The sequence below is a fragment of the Oncorhynchus mykiss genome, chromosome 6 (genome assembly GCF_013265735.2).
Source record: "Oncorhynchus mykiss isolate Arlee chromosome 6, USDA_OmykA_1.1, whole genome shotgun sequence".
Taxonomy (NCBI): Eukaryota; Metazoa; Chordata; class Actinopteri; order Salmoniformes; family Salmonidae; genus Oncorhynchus; species Oncorhynchus mykiss.
This window is the reverse complement of record NC_048570.1, coordinates 45,481,689-45,500,119: the sequence shown is the minus strand read 5'-3', so window position 1 is coordinate 45,500,119 and position 18,431 is coordinate 45,481,689. Positions and strand designations below refer to the sequence as shown.

General features: G+C 44.7%; 1 protein-coding gene across 2 annotated transcripts in view; it reads left to right on the top strand.

Annotated features, from left to right (window-relative positions):
- The window catches only part of kremen1 (kringle containing transmembrane protein 1), a 116,041-nt gene that overhangs the window by 53,255 nt on the left and 44,355 nt on the right, over positions 1-18,431 (top strand). For both annotated transcript variants that reach the window (XM_021606620.2, XM_021606619.2), the window contains exon 3: positions 12,825-12,916. In XM_021606620.2, the coding sequence (XP_021462295.1) occupies positions 12,825-12,916 (92 nt within the window). The remainder of the gene's footprint in view (positions 1-12,824; positions 12,917-18,431) is intronic.

Here is an 18,431-nt window from a genome sequence, read left to right as displayed (position 1 = left end):
ACTTGAGTTCCTGTATGTTGTTATGATCACACCACGTCTCGTTAATCATAAGGCATACTCCCCCACCCCTCTTCTTACCAGAAAGATGCTTGTTTCTGTCGGCGTGATGCGTGAAGAAACAAGCTGGCTGCACCGACTCCGTTAGCGTCTCTCGAGTGAGCCATGTTTCCGTGAAGCAAAGAACGTTACAGTCTCTGATGTCTCTCTGGAATGCTACCCTTGCTCGGATTTCATCAACCTTGTTGTCAAGAGACTGGACATTGGCGAGTAGTATGCTAGGGAGTGGTACGTGATGTGCCCGTCTCCGGAGCCTGACCAGAAGACCGCTTCGTTTGTCCCTTTTTCGGCGGCTTTGTTTTGGGTCGCCGGCTGGCATCCGATCCATTGTCCTGGGTGGAAGGCAAAACACAGGATCCACTTTGGAAAAGTCATATTCCTGGTCGTAAGGATGGTGATTTGACGTTGCTCTTATAAGCAGTAGTTCCTCCCGACTCTATGTAATGAAACCTAAGATAACCTGGGGTACCAATGTAAGAAATAACACGTAAAAAAAAAAAAATACTGCATGGTTTCCTAGAAACGCGAAGCGAGGCGGCCATCTGTCGGCGCCGGAAGAGTGAGTATACAGGTTAATCAAGTTTCAAAGCAGAATTACTTTTCCATTGTTCCTCAACTGTAGTGTATAATATACCATTGTCTAGCTCTGAGTCTCTACTTTTATCCAATGTAAAAAACACCATTTCAAATGTTACTACATAAGACAAAATTGAGCCTGTCAGTCACAATAGGTTTGATCTAATTGTGTTGCTATCTTGGGGCTCTGTTCACAAACACAACCAGACACCACAGAGCCCCAGGACAGCAACACAATTAGATCAAACCAAATGTGACCGACCGGCTCGAAGAGTCCCCTAAGCAAGCTGGTCCTGGGGCTCTGTGGGGTCTGGTTGTGTTTGTGAACAGGACCAGCTTGCTTAGGGGACTCTTATCTAAGTTAATCTCTCTGTAGGTGATGGCTTTGTTATGGAAGGTTTGGGAATTGCTCCACTTTAGGTAATTGTAGAATTTAACGTCTCTTGTCTGGATTTTGATCATTAATGGGTATCAGCCTAATTCTGCTCTACATGCATTATTTGGTGTTTTACTTTGTACACGAAGGATGCTGTTGCAGAATTCTGCATGCAGTCTCAATTTGGTGTTTGTCCCAATTTGTGAATTATTGGTTAGTGAGCGGACCCCCGACCTCACAACCCATAAAGGGCAATGGGTTCTATAACTGATTCAAGTATTTTTTGTCAGATCCTAATTGGGATGTCTAATTTTATGTTCCTTTTTTTTATGGCCCTTCTTGCCTTGTCCCTCAGATCGTTCCCAGCTTTGTGGAAGTGGTGCTGATTTTTAGGCCAAGGTAGGTATAGTTTTTTTTGTGTGCTCTAGGGTAACGATATCTTGATGGAATTTGTATTTGTGGTTCTGGCAACTGGACCTTTTTTGGAACGCCATTATTTTTGTCTCACTGAGAATTACTGTCAGGGCCCAGGTCAGACAGAATCTGTGCAGAAGATCTAGGTGCTGCTGTAGGCCTTCCTTGGTTGGGGAGTCCAGTAGGGTGGTCTCTCTCTCTTGCTCTTGTTCTGTGTGCATTTGCGCGTGCGCGCTCGTGTGTGTGTCCGTGCGTGTGTGTGTGTTAAGTGCGTGCGTGTGCCTGTGTGTGTGGAATTTCTGAAGTCCCTACCACATGGAGAAGACTTTCTGTTCAATCCATTTGGTTTGATGGAAGGGTTGGTTGATTGGATATGTAAATGTCTAGCCAGATCGGAAATTGACTTGGACTGAAGAATTTGGAATGCAAAATACCTGATTTACATCATGGGCATCTTTCAATTCAAATTCAAATCTCCAGTACTCTCTCTACCTTGCAACTCTCTGTCTCCTTCTCCATGTTATCTCCCCTCTCTCCCTTTCTCGTTCTCCCTCTCTTTATCCCTTCGTCTTCCACATGTTTTCTCTCACTCACTCACGGTCTTTGTCTTAGTTTATTTCTCCCTCTCTTTACATCCTTCCCTGGCACAGGTTTTTACTGTGTTGGGAATATGGCTGGATAGGGCCTTCGCTGGATCTGGAGCTGCACTGTAGCTGGTAAGATTGAGACGGAGGGAGAGAGACGGAGGGAGAGAGACGGAGGGAGAGAAACATAGGGAGAGAGGAGGAGGGAGAGAGGAGGAGGGAGAGAGACGGAGGGAGAGAGAAGGAGGGAGAGGATGGGGCGACGGTCTGTCAGGGCCAAGGGAGTTTTAATACAAACCAGAGCAAGTTGGGGCTGAGGCCAAAGCACAGGTGATGTTTTAAGGAGTCATTACATTTCTTTCCTTTAAGGTGGTGGCTGTGAATATGGAGTTTTCGCCCATGGCCCATCCAGAACCCTCTTTCTCAAAGCTAAGGATCTGAATCACGTTCTGCACATTTTTTTGTTTTACGCACAAAATCACATTTCTTCTCACCGTCTTCTGAACACTCAACCAATGATATGATGATGTAGACTATATGTCTCTGCCTCCCAATAGCCAATGTTTGCACATTAAATCGCTTTTGACTGCCTGCCTGTCTGTCTTGTCTAGTTCGATATGCTGCTGCTTTCCTAAATAGCTGCATGCAAGTGAACTCCCCTCCTAAAAAATAACCGCTTGACTGCCTGTTGTGTCGTGCTTATGTTGCAATACATTACAGTTAAAACAGACAAAGAACTTTGTCTGTTCAAACGGTCTTACTTGCACAAGCGGCAGCAGAGTCATGGGGTGGGCACTGAGCCAAAGTGTGGGAGGGGGGGGGGTCTGAGAATGTGAGGGTGTATGTGGGATTTGGACAAGAGAAGCAGGTGGAATGGGGGTGGACTTACGAGGAGCGATGGGGGAATCGTAAACCGTGCTCCCATCCCATTGTTGGCTTTTCCCCATACTGATTTAGTTGAAAGGGGTCTGTGGCTCCATGGCAGTGTGCAAAGAGGGTCTCTAATAGCCCTCACATTTCATCTTTATAGCCGTCAGTAAAACAGCCTAGGGAGAGATGGGGTTATATGGGGCAGAGGGAAATGTCATATTAATTACAGAAAAGGAGAGAAAAGCTGCATTAAATGTCAAGAGAACTCGTGTCTCTCCGGAGAGAGACACAGTTAGATTCGACCTCGCACAACGCATTTCAAATACTGACACTGACTGACACCGGGAATGTAAGAGCATACTGTTACAGCAAAGTGCCCTCAGTTTTCAGGTGAAGACATACGTCACTTCATTAATAAATTAAATGTAAATTAAACCAAATTAAAGGGGGGTTTTGTACATAGCCTACACACAGCTTTAACCTTTATTAAGCCAGGTTGCCCCAAGTTGTCAGAAGACCTCTTGTTGAAGAGAGACATGGCCTAATCTGGTGTTGTGCTGCTGCCACTGGCGTAACGTAGTTTCTCTGGACCCCCTTGCAAGGCAGGCTGGAGTATGCCTCCCCCCAATTTGTTTTTGAATGTGTCAGCCAGACAGCCACTCACATTACCGATCGCTGTCCATGGTGCTGAAATCGTTGCCTTGACCGCAGCATTTGTTCACCGATATCCCCTTATACTTTCAATCAGTGGAATTGTTTATATTTCAAGGCCTGAGGCCTTTTCAGTCATATTCCTGAATCCCAAGATATGGGACAAAAATTCCCCCACGATACGAATACAGCTTTTGCAGAGGCCCAAACCAGACGGCGGTCTAGCTCTACCGGATTTCAGATTCTATTATTGGGCCGCTAACCTTAGGATCATTCAGTACTGGTTACAGAGCAGAGAGATATTCCCACCCCCAATTTGACTAGTGATGGAGGCCGCCTCATCTATACCGGCATCATTGTCTTCCCTCGCTTACTCCTCCTTCACCAAAAATATGTGTCAAAACAACATTGAAGATCTGGAATCAAATTTAGGCGCCACTTTGGGTTTCAGACAACCTCTTCTTTTGCTCCGGTAGCCTCAAACCCAGCTTTTCCCACATCTATGGTTGATGGTGCTTTCTCAACATGGTCTAGTCTCAGTATTAAAATATTTAGAGAACTCTATATTAACAGTACATTTAGTACGTTTGAACAATTATCAGCTAAATTTGGTCTCCCCAGACATCATTTCTTTAGGTTCTTACAAGTCCGGAGTTATGTCCACAGAATAGGGCCCCGATTCCCCACCCTTCCTGGTGAAACACAGTTTGACACATTTCTTATCCCACTTCCTACTCTGAAAGGCACCTTGTCAATAATCTATAGTCAGATTTGCTCACTACAAACCACCTCATTAAACAATATTAAATTCTCATGGGAGGAGGAACTGGGTGAGGAAATATCTGATGAACTATGGGAAGGGGCACTCAAAAAGGTACATACCTCTTCTATTTGCGCTCGACACGGTCCCATTTAATGCAAACTCATTCATAGGGCCCACTGGACCAAAGCAAGATTATCCCAGATTTACAAGGATATGAACCCTAATTGTGTACGATGTAACCAGTCTCCGGCTAATCATGTACACATGTTTTGGTGTTGCCCATCTCTTGTTGGTTTCTGGAAAGACATCTTTAACACACTCTCAGAATTAAGCGGCACACAGATCGAGCCAGACCCTTTTATTGCATTATTACAATTGACCAAAATGAATAAGGATGTAATTGCCTTCGTCACTTTGGTAGCGAGACGATTAATTTTACTTAGATGGAAATCCTCTGCAACCCCTTCTCATGCTCTTTGGATTAAATCCGTTTTGAATTGCATAACGTTGGAAAAAATTCAACACTCACTCAATGGGTCTATAGACAAATTCTATGCAATGTGGGCTCCCTTCTTTTCTCATGTTAAACGACTACATTTCCCTGCAGTGCCAGAGTGATGTATATTTATATATTGGTGATGTAAGAGGCCTGGTATGTGTATACACAACATCTTGGATATTAAGGACTGTATCTGTGCTAGTTGACCTGTAACAACTGTATCAAAATATATATTTTTTCTTGTCTTTTTCTTTTTTTCTTTTTTGTTTGTCTCTCTCTTTGTTTTGCTGTATTGTTGTATTTGATGTGTTGTTTTATATTACTACCAAATAACTTACAAGTGCAATTATTTTGTAAATGCTGGTGTTTCAAAAATTAAACAATTAAAAAGAAAAAATGATTCCGTTGTGCAAACCCACAGTTTTATCAGCTGTTTGGGTGGCTGGTCTCAGAAGATCCCGCAGGTGAAGAAGCCGCATGTGGAGGTCCTGGACTCGTGTGGTTACACATGTTCTACGGGTGTGAGGCCGGTTAGACGTGCTGCCAAATTCTCTAAAAAGAAATCGGCTTATGGTAGAGAAATGGAACATTACATTCTCTGGCAACAGCTCTGTTGGAAATTCCAGCAGTTAGCATGCTAATTGCACGCTCCCTCAAAACTTGAGACATCTGTGGCATTGTGTTGTGTGACAAAACTGCACATTTTAGAGTGGCCTTTTAATGTCTCCAGCACAAGGGGCACCTATGTAATGATCATGCTGTTTAATCAGATTACCGATATGATACACACCTGTCAGGTTATTGAATCAGATTATTGATACACACCTGTCAGGTGGATGGATTATCTTAGGAAAGGAGAAATGCTCACTAACAGGGATATAAACACATTTCTGCACAAAATATGAGCAAAATAAGCTTTTTGCGGGTATGGAACATTTGCAGGATCTTTTATTTCAGCTCATGAAACATGGGACCAACACTGTACATGTTGCAGCATTTATATTTTTGGTCAGTGATTGTCTGTGCATTCGGGAAAGTATTCAAACCTTAGACTTTTTCCACATTTTGTTATGCTACACCCTTATTCAAAATTTTTCATCAGTCCACACACAACAGCCTATAATTACAAAGAGAAAACAGGTTTTTAGACATTTTTGCAAATGTTTAAAAAAATAAATACAAAAATACCTTACCTTTACATAAGTATTCGGACCATTTGCTATGGAACTCGAAAATGAGCCCAGGTGCATCCTGTTTCCATGATCATCCTTGAGATGTTTCTACAACTTGATTGGAGTCCATCTGTGGTAAATTCAATTGATTGAACATGATTTGGAAAGGTATACACCTGCCTATATAAGGTCCCACAGTTGACAGTGCATGTCAGAGCAAAAACCAAGCCGTGAAGTTGATGGAATCCGAGACAGGATCACAGATCTGGGGAAGGATACCAAAACATTTCTGCAGCATTGAATGTCCCCAAGAACACATTGGCATCCATCATTTCTTAAATGGAAGAAGTTTGGAACCACCAGCTCTTCCTAGAGTCCAGCAAAACTGAGCAATCATGGGAGAAGGGCCTTGGCCAAGAACCCGATGGAGTTCTAGAGCTCTAGAGTTCCTCTGTGGAGATGGGAGAACCTTCCAGAAGGACAACCTTCTCTGCAGCACTCCACCAATCAGGCCTTTATGGTAGAGTGGCCAGACATAAGCCACTCCTCAGTAAAAGGCACATGACAGCCGCTTGGAGTTTGCCAAAAGGCACTTAAAGGACTCTCAGACCATGAGAAACAAGATTCTGTGGTCTGGTGAAACAAAGATTAAACTCTTTGGCTTGAATGCCAAGTGTCACGTCTAGAGGAAATCTGGCACCATCCCTACGGTGAAGCATGGTGGTGGCAGCAGCATCATGCTGTGGGGATGTTTTTCAGCGACAGGGAGACTAGTCAAGCCGGAGGCAAAGATGAACGGAGCAAAGGACAGAGAGAACCTTGATGAAAACCTTCTCCAGAGCACTCAGGACATCAGACTGGGGCGAAGATTCACCTTCCAACAGGACAATGACCCTAAGCACACAGCCAAGACAACACAGGAGTGGCTTCGGGACAAGTCTCTGAATGTCATTGAGTGGCCAGCCAGAGTCCGGACTTGAACCCGATCAAACATCTCTGGAGAGACCTAAAAATAGCTGTGCAGCGACACTTGTAGTGTCATACCCAAGAAGACTTGAGGCTGTCATCGCTGCCAAAGGTGCTGCAACAAAGTACTGAGTAAAGGTGAAATTTCCATTTTAATTTTTTATAATTTAGCAAACATTAAAAACATTTTTTTTTGCTTTGTCATTATGGGGTATTGTGTGTAGATTAATGAAGGGGAAAAAACAATTTTATACATTTTAGAATAAGGCTGTAACGTAACAAAATGTTTTAAAAAAAAACAAAGGGTATAAATACTTTCCGAATGCAGTGTGAAGGCTAGCACAGTGTTCAACATACAGTACGTGAACAAAAGTATATGTAGTCGGTCCCCCCTTTGCTGCTATAACAGCCTCCACTCTTCTGGGAATGCTTTCTACTAGATGTTGGAACATTGCTACGGGGACTTGCTTCCATTCAGCCACAAGCATTAGTGAGGTTGGGTAATTAGGCCTGGCTCACAGTTCGCGTTCCAATTCATCCCAAAGGTGTTTGATGGTGTTGAGGTCAGGGTGTCAAGTTCCCAGTCAAGTTCTTACACACCGATCTCGACAAACCATTTTTGTATGGACCTCGCTTTGTGCATGGGGGCATTGTCATGCTGAAACAGGAAAGGGCCTTCCCCAAACTGTTGCCACAAAGTTGGAAGCACAGAGTCGTTTAGAATGTCATTGTATGCTGTAGATACCCTTTAATTCAACTAGGCACATGCAATTGCAGAGTTCGGTAAACAAATTGCCACTGGATTGATGCAAATTATCATGATATCAGTATACCAGGTAGGCATAAGTAACTTTGTAGGTAATTGAGAAGGTTTTTGGGAAAGCCTTTCCATCTACCAGAAGACGGTTGTTATTATTATAAGAAGGGACGTCAAACATTCAGCCTGCTGCACAGACCCTTTGGACGCTCTAATAATAATAATAAATCATTGATTATATTTATATAGCGCTTTTCTACCAACTGAGGTATTCAAAGTGCTTTGCATAGTAGGGGGAAGCTCACCTTATCCCCCAGAAACGTGCGGCACCCACCTGGATGATGCACGGCAACCAGTTTTGTGACAGGATGCTCACCACACATCAGCAATCAGGTGGAGAGGTGAGGAGTGATATATGCCCATTAGGAAAGAGGAGGATGATTAGGTGGCCATGATGGAATGGGGCCAGGTTGGAAATTTAGCCATGACACCGGAGTTTACACCTCTACTCTTACAATAAGTGCCACTGGGATTTTTTTATGACCACATAGGGCTCTAGTCTTGAGCGCCAGGAGAAATTGTGCTTAGCAGCATTTTTAAACTCTCGCCATTGCTAAAGTAGGAAGAAATAGAAGTAATTGCTGTAAAAATGTTTGAGTGTGCTATGTTTACTATCATCATATATTAAAATATATAATTAATTTAACATATTTCATTGTTATATTATGCTAATTTCCTATGGTGGACAAAACTTGTTACATTTCACAAGCTTGCAATTTCACTACATAACATTTTGTGGAATTACATCAGATTGGGGATGTGTATAGTCTGTCACAGCCAGGACTTATAACGCCGTTGTCATTTTCAAATTGAAATGGCACAGACAATTTGTGGCACTCTCTGTATAAAAGTCGCTGGCCACAAACTAATACACGGATTTGACAGTGAAGCTATCACTAAAACGAAAGCCAACCCCTGTCACTGTTTAGAACTCTCTCTCTCTCTCTCTCTCTCTCTGTCTCTCTGTCTCTCTGTCTCTCTCTCTCTCTCTCTCTCTCTCTGTCTCTCTCTCTCTCTCTCTCTCTCTCTCTCTCTCTCTCTGTGTTTCTCTCTGTGACAGTCAGCCTCTGATCCTCTCCTGACCTCAACCTAAACCTAACAAGCCTCTCAAACCCTCTTCAGCAGTTTTACACAGTCATTTTCCAAAGGGGTTTTCAGCTATCATATTTTCTCTGTGGCTTCAGTGCGCGGCCAAATACTACACTAATACAATTTCAAATACTTTCAGCATTTGCAGTTTGAGTCCCAGATGTGTGGGGTTTGCAGCTGTGGGACCCTTCTATTGGTTCCATTGCAACAGGCAAGCTCAAACAAGCACAGTATTGGAAATTATTTCAAATAGTGTTTGAACCCAGCTCTGAACCGCAGGCTAGTGGCTTGCTAATAGCATGAGTCCTGGGTGAACAGACCGACCACCTCACACAGAAAAGCATGTTATTTCCAGCCCAGCTCTGTGCTGCTCAGCACTGCAGGTTTTTCTCCTCTCTGATGTTGACGATTCAGAGCTTTTTATGGCTACGCTGTGCCAGATATTTTAAAGTTTATCATACATTTTATGATGAGGGTTACTTGGAAAATGGTTATTAAAGAAAAGTCTTTTGAACAGCGGCCAGCGGGGAACAGCTGTTTTTCTCTGTTCTCAGATGTAAGACACACTGCCCAGTTAAAACACCGCCTAGCAGCTAGCTAAAACAGAGGAGTTAAACACAGACACAAACACAGTACACCCCCCACCCCCCTCCTGCCAGCCCCCCCCACACTACACCACACTACACACACACACATACAAAACACACACACACACACCCACACCAAATCCATACGCCCCTAGAGCTACTATATCAGAGCCAGGGCATCTCCACTTAGGCAGCGGTCTTTCTCTGTACTAACAGGTTCAAATGATGGATTCTCTCTCCCTACCACAGCCCATTCTCCACCTGTCCTCTCCATCCTCCATGTTCACCTCGAGGTTGGGGATAATGCCTCTCCTCTTTCATGTGGGTTTACCCAGTCATTCACCCCTCTCCTCACCTCCACCCCCTCCCTCCCTCCCTCCATCACAGGGGGCTCAGGACAGGGACAGAAAACGGATCGTTTGTTGATCAAAGCTACCGGTTGTGTGTGTGTGTGTGTGTGTGTGTGTGTGTGTGTGTGTGTGTGTGTGTGTGTGTGTGTGTGTGTGTGTGTGTGTGTGTGTGTGTGTGTGTGTGTGTGTGTGTGTGTTCAGGATGATGCCCTCCTGAGGCTGTGATTAGGTTAATTAGATTATTGACTATAGGTGATGGATAACCTCATATCAAATAGAGCAGTTTGACAAGTCCAATTTGTGTTTGTGTGAGTGCATTGGTGTAGAGTAGTGTGTGTGTGCGCGCTTATGTGTGCGTGTTTCTATTTGCGTGCATGTGCTTTTGTACATTTGCGTGTAGCGTGTGTTTGTTCCCTAGAGATTTGAACCTAGCCTCCCCTATCTTTAACGTCAGGATAGTATCCCCTCCCCCCAGACAAACATGTGTCAGCCCTAACAGCTCCAGAGACTGGGTGTATTACCATAGAGATAATGGAGAAGGTCAGGCTAGAGCACAGGTGTCACACTCGTTCCACGCAGGGTCGAGTGTCTGCGGGTTTTCGCTCCTCCCTTGTACTTGATTGATGAATTCAGGTCACTAGTTAGTAAGGAACTCCCCACACTTGATTGTCTTTGGCTTAATTGAAAGGGGAAACTAAACACCTGCAGACACTAGGCCCTCCATGGAATGAGTTTCACAACCCTGGACGAGAGTGTCCCAATCCGAGTGGAAAACAAGTACTGTGTTTCCTGTGTGTGGCAGGCTGCACTTTACACTAGATTTACATGGAAATAATGGAGATGAAAACAATATTTAGGGTATGAGATATGAGAAAGAATATATGGCTGCATAGCCAGGTAGAGTGCTAAATGGCACCTTATTACCTACATGGTGAACTACTTTTGAACCAGGTCAAAAGTAGCGCACTATATAGGGAATAGGCTGCCATTTGGGAGACGAGTTCACGGTTTGGAGGAAGAGAGGGATTATTTTCTCCTAACGGAGGGAAAAAAAGATCCAAATGTCCACAGTACATAACTCGACATCATCCCCATCCCTAGGTAAAAGCTTCCCCTTACGAACAAGAACAATATCCCTGTTCCTAAAACGGCATCTTGCTCAAAAACCTTTTTTCTGCCCTGTGAAAGGAGAGGAAGAGACCCTGGAAAGTGTTTTTGATAGGAGAAGAAAAGGAATGGAAACGCCCTTCAGAATTCCCCCCACAATAGGGCTGAAATGGGATAGCTGAGGCCCCTGGCTTTTTTACAATGAAGAACGTCAAAAGAGAATAGAAAAGAAGAGAATAGGTCCCAGGCAATTACAGTCAGAGCTGAGGAAAGGACAACAGTAATGCTCCTAAAGAAGATCCTTCCTCAATTGACCTAGGATGTTTTTTTTTTTGTTGCCCTGTGCACCTTATTGAAAAAAAGGCTCCATACTAGGCTTTGGTGGTATACCGTACAGTATATACTGTATACCTGGGCATCTGGAAATAGCCACGGGATGGTTTTTCATTACCATCAATATCGTTGAAACAATTTCGTTGACGTTCATTTTATACATTTGAATATTTGTAGCTACTTAAGTTAAATACCTGCAGTCAACTTGTGCAATACGCTAAGAGATAACGAAGATTGCGTTCTTCATTTCACCTGTCACATAATTTTTAATTATACAACTTACCGGTAGTCCCCAGGCACTTGGTGTTTGTTTACCAGCACACAACAGTGAGAGACTGGAGTCTTGTGAGTCACTCACTGTTGTGCAGCATTTGCAAGGTAGCATTTGCAAGGTATCTTATATCTATCTATAAAGTAACATTTCTAAAATGTGCTAAATGCCGTGCGGTTGTGCATTTGGTTTGCTAATTTAGTCGCTAATTAGCTATCTAGCTAAATTGTTAGCTTCTTCCAAAATCTAGCTTCGCTTGGTAACAGTAGAGAATCCCCCCCTGGATCAAGAGCCTTGCTGTGTAATATTTGTTTTGTGTGTGCAGCAAACTGTGAGTAGCATTTTGGAGTCACTTATATAACTTTATAAGCTGGGACATCTGTCCTGTACAGACACTGCATAAAATGTTGGCAATGTGCTCGTTAGCATTTAGTTAGCCTTTAGTTAGCAATCTCTATGGGATTTGAGATGTACTTGTTAGCTTTGCTAACCTTCAGATTACAGAGGATCAGTGGGGTTTGAAAATAGCACCCCTTGTGTTCAGTGCCGGTATTACCAAATATTCCGTTATGGCGCAAGGTCGGTACGAAGGTATAACAATCTGGATACCACCCAAGCCTATTCCACACACTGGGATATGTGCTCCAAATGGTGTCTATGTAGCTATTTATTATGTAATTAACAGTTTATAACCTTCTTATAAACCCTTTTCAAACTCTCCATTAAACCCATTATAAAGGGTAAGTGAAGTAGTAAAATTAATTGAACAAAGCACACAGACAGTATAGACAGTTCACAGAAACTAACAGTTGCTCAAAGGCCCTGTCTGGATGTGTGTATGTTCTCCCTCCCTTCCCGTCAGTGAAACCAAAACAGCCAAAGTGCCACCTGGGGCCAAAAGGGGCCAGGCTGTCAGGTTTGAAGGGTTAAAAGTGCAGAGTGGCGGTTCAAATGACCGTGGCCCCTTCAGACAAAAGACCCTGCTCCATTCTCACCCCAGGACAGTTCTCTGTCTCAACCAGAACAAAGACCCCAACGTTCCTTTAGGCCACTGTCTGCCTGTCTGAGAGCCCACTGTCTAGGCCGGGGTCTGCTGGACATGCATGGTCAGGCCACTGAGGACAGGCTAACATAACAAACAGAGCAAAGCGACTAGCTAGCGCCTAGTGTGGGTGTTGCAGTAGGGAGATGATAATTTGCACCACAGACAGACACAATCTCAAAATCATCTCTCCCGCAATATTCAGTGTCCAGTTTTTTGGTCGATAACCTCTTTTTATTTCTGTTTTCTCCCCCTTATTTCCCCTCCGTCTCCCGTCTCTCTCGTCATCCCTCCTTCCAGGAACCCTGATGGTGACGTCCAGCCGTGGTGTTACATCGCTGACCACGAAGAAGGAATCTACTGGAGATACTGTGACATCTCCACCTGTCAGAGTAAGTGGCTGTGTGTGTGTGTGTGTGTCTTGTTCTGTGTGTGTGCATGCTTGTGTGTGTTGACTCATGGAGTCAACGCCCTGTGTTCCTGTATTACACCCTGACCGACCTGAAGCCCGGAGGCCCTGTACCATTTGCATGATCATCTGTTCATCTCCCGGTCTCTCATTCGGACAGATAGATACAGTAGTTATGAAAATGTTTATAGGTCGTCAGCAGGGTTTTACTGAGCTATTATCATCCTGAAGAATGTGCCTAATTGCCTCTCATCACCAGCCCTGCTATGTCTGGGCCTGTCTGTTCGAATGAACTGTCAGTCAGTCAGTCACACTGTGTGGGTTTCACTACTTACCGCATGTGGGTGTGTTACTGTGTGTGCATGTGAATTGTGTGTGTAAACATACATGTTTGTGAGTATTTGTGTGCATGTTAACACGTCTGTATGTCTATGCATGTGTGTGTGTATCCTTTTTTTTTTAATCCCAGTGTTAGTGTGTGCGTTTACATTAATATCAGCGTGCCGACTATCTCTATTAGCTGTCAGTCAGCTCAGCAGAGCAGTGTGCGTGTGTGCGTTGTTGCATCTATGCATGTTTTCTACTGGCTTGGCACAGACCTGGTAGAGCTGTCTGTCTCTCTCTCTGTCTGTAATGCCATCAGCCCAGCCTGGAACAGTCTCATCACCACATACGTTAAACCCTCCTCCCTTCCTTTATCACTGGCTGGGAGAATGAACCGCTTTGGTATTACCTGATTGATGGGAGGGACAAGGAGCGAGAGGGAGAGACTGGGCCTAATGCATCAACCAGTCAACTCAATCACAGACTGGACATGACCTGAACTCAAAGTCAGTGCTACTAGACTCGACTGTGATGTGTGTCAGTGCTCTGGACTGAAAACTCTCCCATTCTTTATGTTTCTAACTTAAACCACATTATCAAATTAGGCATTATTTAAACAGCACATTCCAGACATGGAATGCAACACAATGTGCTTCACAGGGAAAATAAATAAATAAAACCCGGAAATATTTACAAACATAAGCATAATAAAAAACAATATAATAATAAAAACTCAACGACTAAAAAAAAACCCTAAGGAAAAACAAAGCTAAAAAGGTGTGTTTTAAGATACCAGTCGCAACGTCAACAGTGAAGAGGCGACTCCGTAATGCTGGCCTTCTAGGCAGAGTTCCTCTGTCCAGTGTCTGTGTTCATTTGCCCATCTTAATCTTTTATTTTTATTGGCCAGTCTGAGATATGGCTTTTTCTTTGCAACTCTGCCTAGAAGGCCAGCATCCCGGAGTCACCTCGTCACTGTTGACGTTGAGACTGGTGTTTTGAGGGTACTATTTAATGAAGCTGCCAGTTGAGGACTTGTGAGGCGTCTGTTTCTCAAACTAGACACTGTAATGTTCTTGTCCTCTTGCTCAGTTGTGCACCGGGGCCTCCCACCCCTCTTTCTATTCTGGTTAGGGCCAGTTTGCGCTGTTCTGTGAAGGGAGTAGTACACAGCGTTGTACGAGCTCTTCAGTTTCTTGGCAATTTCTCGCATGGAATAGCCTTCATTTCTCAGAACAAGAATAGACTGACGAGTTTCAGAAGAAAGTTCTTTGTTTCTGGCCATTTTGAGCCTGTAATCGAACCCACAAATGCTGATGCTCCAGATATTCAACGAGTCTAAAGAACGGCAGTTTTATTGCTTCTTTAATCAGAACAACAGTTTTCAGCTGTGCTAACATAATTGCAAAAGGGTTTTCTAATGATCAATTAGCCTTTTAAAATGGTAAACTTGGATTAGCTAACACAACGTGCCATTGGAACACAGGAGTGATGGTTGCTGATAATGGGCCTCTGTACGCCTATGTAGATATCCATTTTAAAAAATCTGCCATTTCCAGCTACAATAGTCATTTACAACATTAACAATGTCTACACTGTATTTCTGATCAAGTTGATGTTATTTTAATGGACAAAGAAATGTGCTTGTCTTTCAAAAACAAGGACATTTCTAAGTGACCCCAAACTTTTGAACGGTAGTGTATGTCCACAGTTTCGGCCCCCCTCAGGTTCTCTGGGAGGCTATTCCAGTGGCTGGGAGCATAGTAACTAAAGGCTGCCTCTCCATGCCTCTTGGTCCTAGGCTTTGAGATAGTTAAAAAGCCAGTGCCAGTGGACCTCAGAGACCTACTGGATACATAACTTAACATATAACCAATTATAACCAGTGTCATTTGACACTGCCAGTGTTAACAAATGTCACATAATAGATCTTGACAGGCCTGTTTGACCCCGTATGAAGGTCCACACTCTTACAGTACCAATGCCTATTTCAGACCTACACAACCAACTACTTAAGAATACTACAAGCAGAGTTCTTCCTTGACCTCACGCGACCAGCCTGGACACAAAACTAACGAGGTGGAGCCACTGCCCGCCAAGCTGGCGTGACCCTAGATAACAGGGCACAGTGGGACAACTTACTGATCAATCCTGGCAGATACAGACAGAGCCTTAGTGAATGGCCACGCTGCCACACGAAAACACAGACCAAACCACATGTAGACCAACAAAAACATTTACATTTGAGTCATTTAGCAGATGCTCTTATCCAGAGCGTCTTACAGTTAGTGCATTCATCTTAAGATAGCTAGGTGAGACATAGTAAGTACACTTTTCATCAATAAAGTAGCTATCAGCAAAGTCAGAGCTAGATTTTTTTTTTTTTTTTTGGGGGGGGGGGTCGAGGTAAGGTGGGGGATTATTTAAGATACTCTTTGAAGAGGTAGGAAGATGGGCAGGGACTCTGCTGTTTTATCTTCAGGGGGAAGCTGGTTCCACCATTTGGGTGCCAGGACAGAGATGAGCTTGGACTGAGCTGAGCAAGAGCTGCCCTCCCATAGGGGTGGGAGAGCCAAGACACCAGAGGTGGCAGAACGGAGTGCTCGGGTTGGAGTGTAGGGTTTGAGCATAGCCTGAAGGTAGGGAGGGGCAGTTCCTCTTGCTGTTAAGTAGGCAAGCACCATCTTGTAGTGGATGCGAGCTTTAGCTGGAAACCAGTGGAGTGTGCGGAGTAGCGGATTGACATGGGAGAACTTCTAAAGATTGAAAACCAGGCGGGCTGCAGCGTTATGGATAAGTTGCAGGGGTATGATGGTACAAGCGGGGAGCCCAGCCAACAGCGAGTTGCAGTAGTCCAGACAGGAGATGACAAGGGCCTGGAATAGGACCTGTGTCCCTTCCTGTGTGAGGTAGGGTTGTACTCTACGGATGTTCTAGAGCATGCTGCAGAAGCGAGTCACTGCTTTGATGTTTGCAGAGAATGACAGGGTTTTGTCCAGAGTCACACCAAGGTTCTTTGCACTCTGGGAGGGCGACACTGTGGAGTTGTCAACCGTGATGGAGCGGGCAGGCCTTTTCCGGTAGGAAGAGCAGCTCAGTCTTGTCGGGTTGAGCTTGATGTTGTGGGCCGACGTCTAAGCTGAGATATCTGCCAGGTATGCAGAGATGTGTGTCGCCACCTGGGTGTCAGAAGAGGGAAGGAGAAAAGTAATTGAGTGTCATCTGCATAGCAATGATAGGAGAGACCATGTGAGGATATGACAGAGCCAAGTGACTTGGTGTATAGAGAGAAGAGGAGAGGGCCTAGAACCGAGCCCTGGGGGACACCAGTAATGAGAGTACGTGGTGCAGACACATATCCTCTCCACATCACCTGGTAGGAGTGGGCTGTCAGGTAGGATGAAATCCAAGAGTGTAGAGCCTGAGACACCCAACCCTGAGAGGGAGGAGAGGAGGATCTGATGGTTCACAGTTGCAAAGGCAGCGGATAGATCTAGGATAATGAGAACAGAGGGGAGAGAGTCAGCTTTGGCAGTGTGGCGAGCCTCTGTAAAACATAGAACAGCAGTCTCAGTTGAGTGACCCGTCTTGAAGCCTGACTGGTTAGGGTCAAGAAGATTATTTTGAGGGAGATAACGAGAGAGTTGATCAGAGACAGCACGCTCAATTGTTTTGGAAAGAAAAGAAAGGGAGGCAGGTCTACAGTTTTACGTCAGATAAGTCAAGTGTTGGTTTCTTGGGAGCGTCTTGGCCATTTTGAAGTCAGAGGGGATGCAGCCAGTGTTCAGGGATGAGTTGATGAGGGAAGTGAGGAAGGGGATAAGGTCTCCAGTGATGGTCTGGAGAAGGGAGGGGATGGGGTTGAGCGGGCAGGTTGTCGGCCAAACCTCACTAGTCGCAGGATTTCAGGTCGATGTGTAGGGTAGTTCTGTGTGAGTGGGACCAGTAGACTCAATAGGCTAAGTGAATGAGGAGCGGATGTCGTCAACCTTCTTTTCAAAGTGGTTGAGAAAGTAATCCGCAGAGAGGGAGGAGGGAGGAGAGCAAAGATTGCGATGGCGCATGACCCTTTGGGTAGGGGCTGAGGGGCTAGGGTTGGAGGAAAGGGAGAAAGAAAAGGAACCAAAGTAATGATCAGAGACCAGGCAGTGAGTTTAGTAGGCAAACAGCCTCTAGTAAAGGTGAGGTCAAGCGTATTGCCTGCCTTGTGAGTTGGATGGGGATTGGGAAAGGGTGAGGTGAAAAGCGGCTAGAAGGAGAAAGAGAGTTGGAAAGACATAAATTGAAGCCTGACATCGGGGGTTGATGTCACCAAGTATGAAGCTTATCAAGGTGTTAAGATCATTGAGGAATTCTCCAAGGGCACCTGGTGAGCGATAGGTGAAAACAATTTTAAGCTTGAGTGGACAAGTGACAGTGACAGCACGGAATTCAAATGAGGAGATGTTCAGGTGAGAGAAGGAGAAGAGAAAATCTCCAGTTAGGAGGAATTAGTAGCACTGTGCCACCACTGTGACAACCACATGCTCTTAGAATTTGACAGAAAACGTAGTCAGACGAAGCGAAAACAGCTGAAGTAGCAGTGTTCTCTGGATGTCTCCACCAGGGACAAAAAGTCAAGGGACTGAAGGGCAGCATGGGCTGAGATGATCTTGGCATTCTTGACCGCAGATCGGCAGCTCCAAACGTTGCCAGAGACCCGGAATTCCACATGGGTTGTGCCCGCAGGGTACACGGAATTAGAAGGGTTGGAGCCAAGTGGTGGGAAGTGTCTGTAAAGGCCTACAGGGAGAGGCGCGAACAGGTATAGAAAACACACAAATTGTTGCCAAAGCTACAAAAGAGCACAATGAGATCATCCGAAAGTAACCAGGTAAGATACTCAAGGGAGAGAGTTGTTGAGCCTTCCTTCCTCGAAGAACCTTCTTTGTTTCGGTGACGGTATTAGTTTTGCAGCCGAGACCGCCACTGAAACGAGCGCCGCTGAGAAACCAGGGGAGACTGAAGTACTAACACTAATTGCTAATTGCCTAGCAAAGGTGAAGAACACACCTCCTCCAACACAGCCACTGATTACCAAAACAAGTCAAATGCAGACCAACCAAAACACAGACAGACCACATGAAGACCAACCAAAACACAGACAGACCACCAAAACAGACAAAAGGGAACGC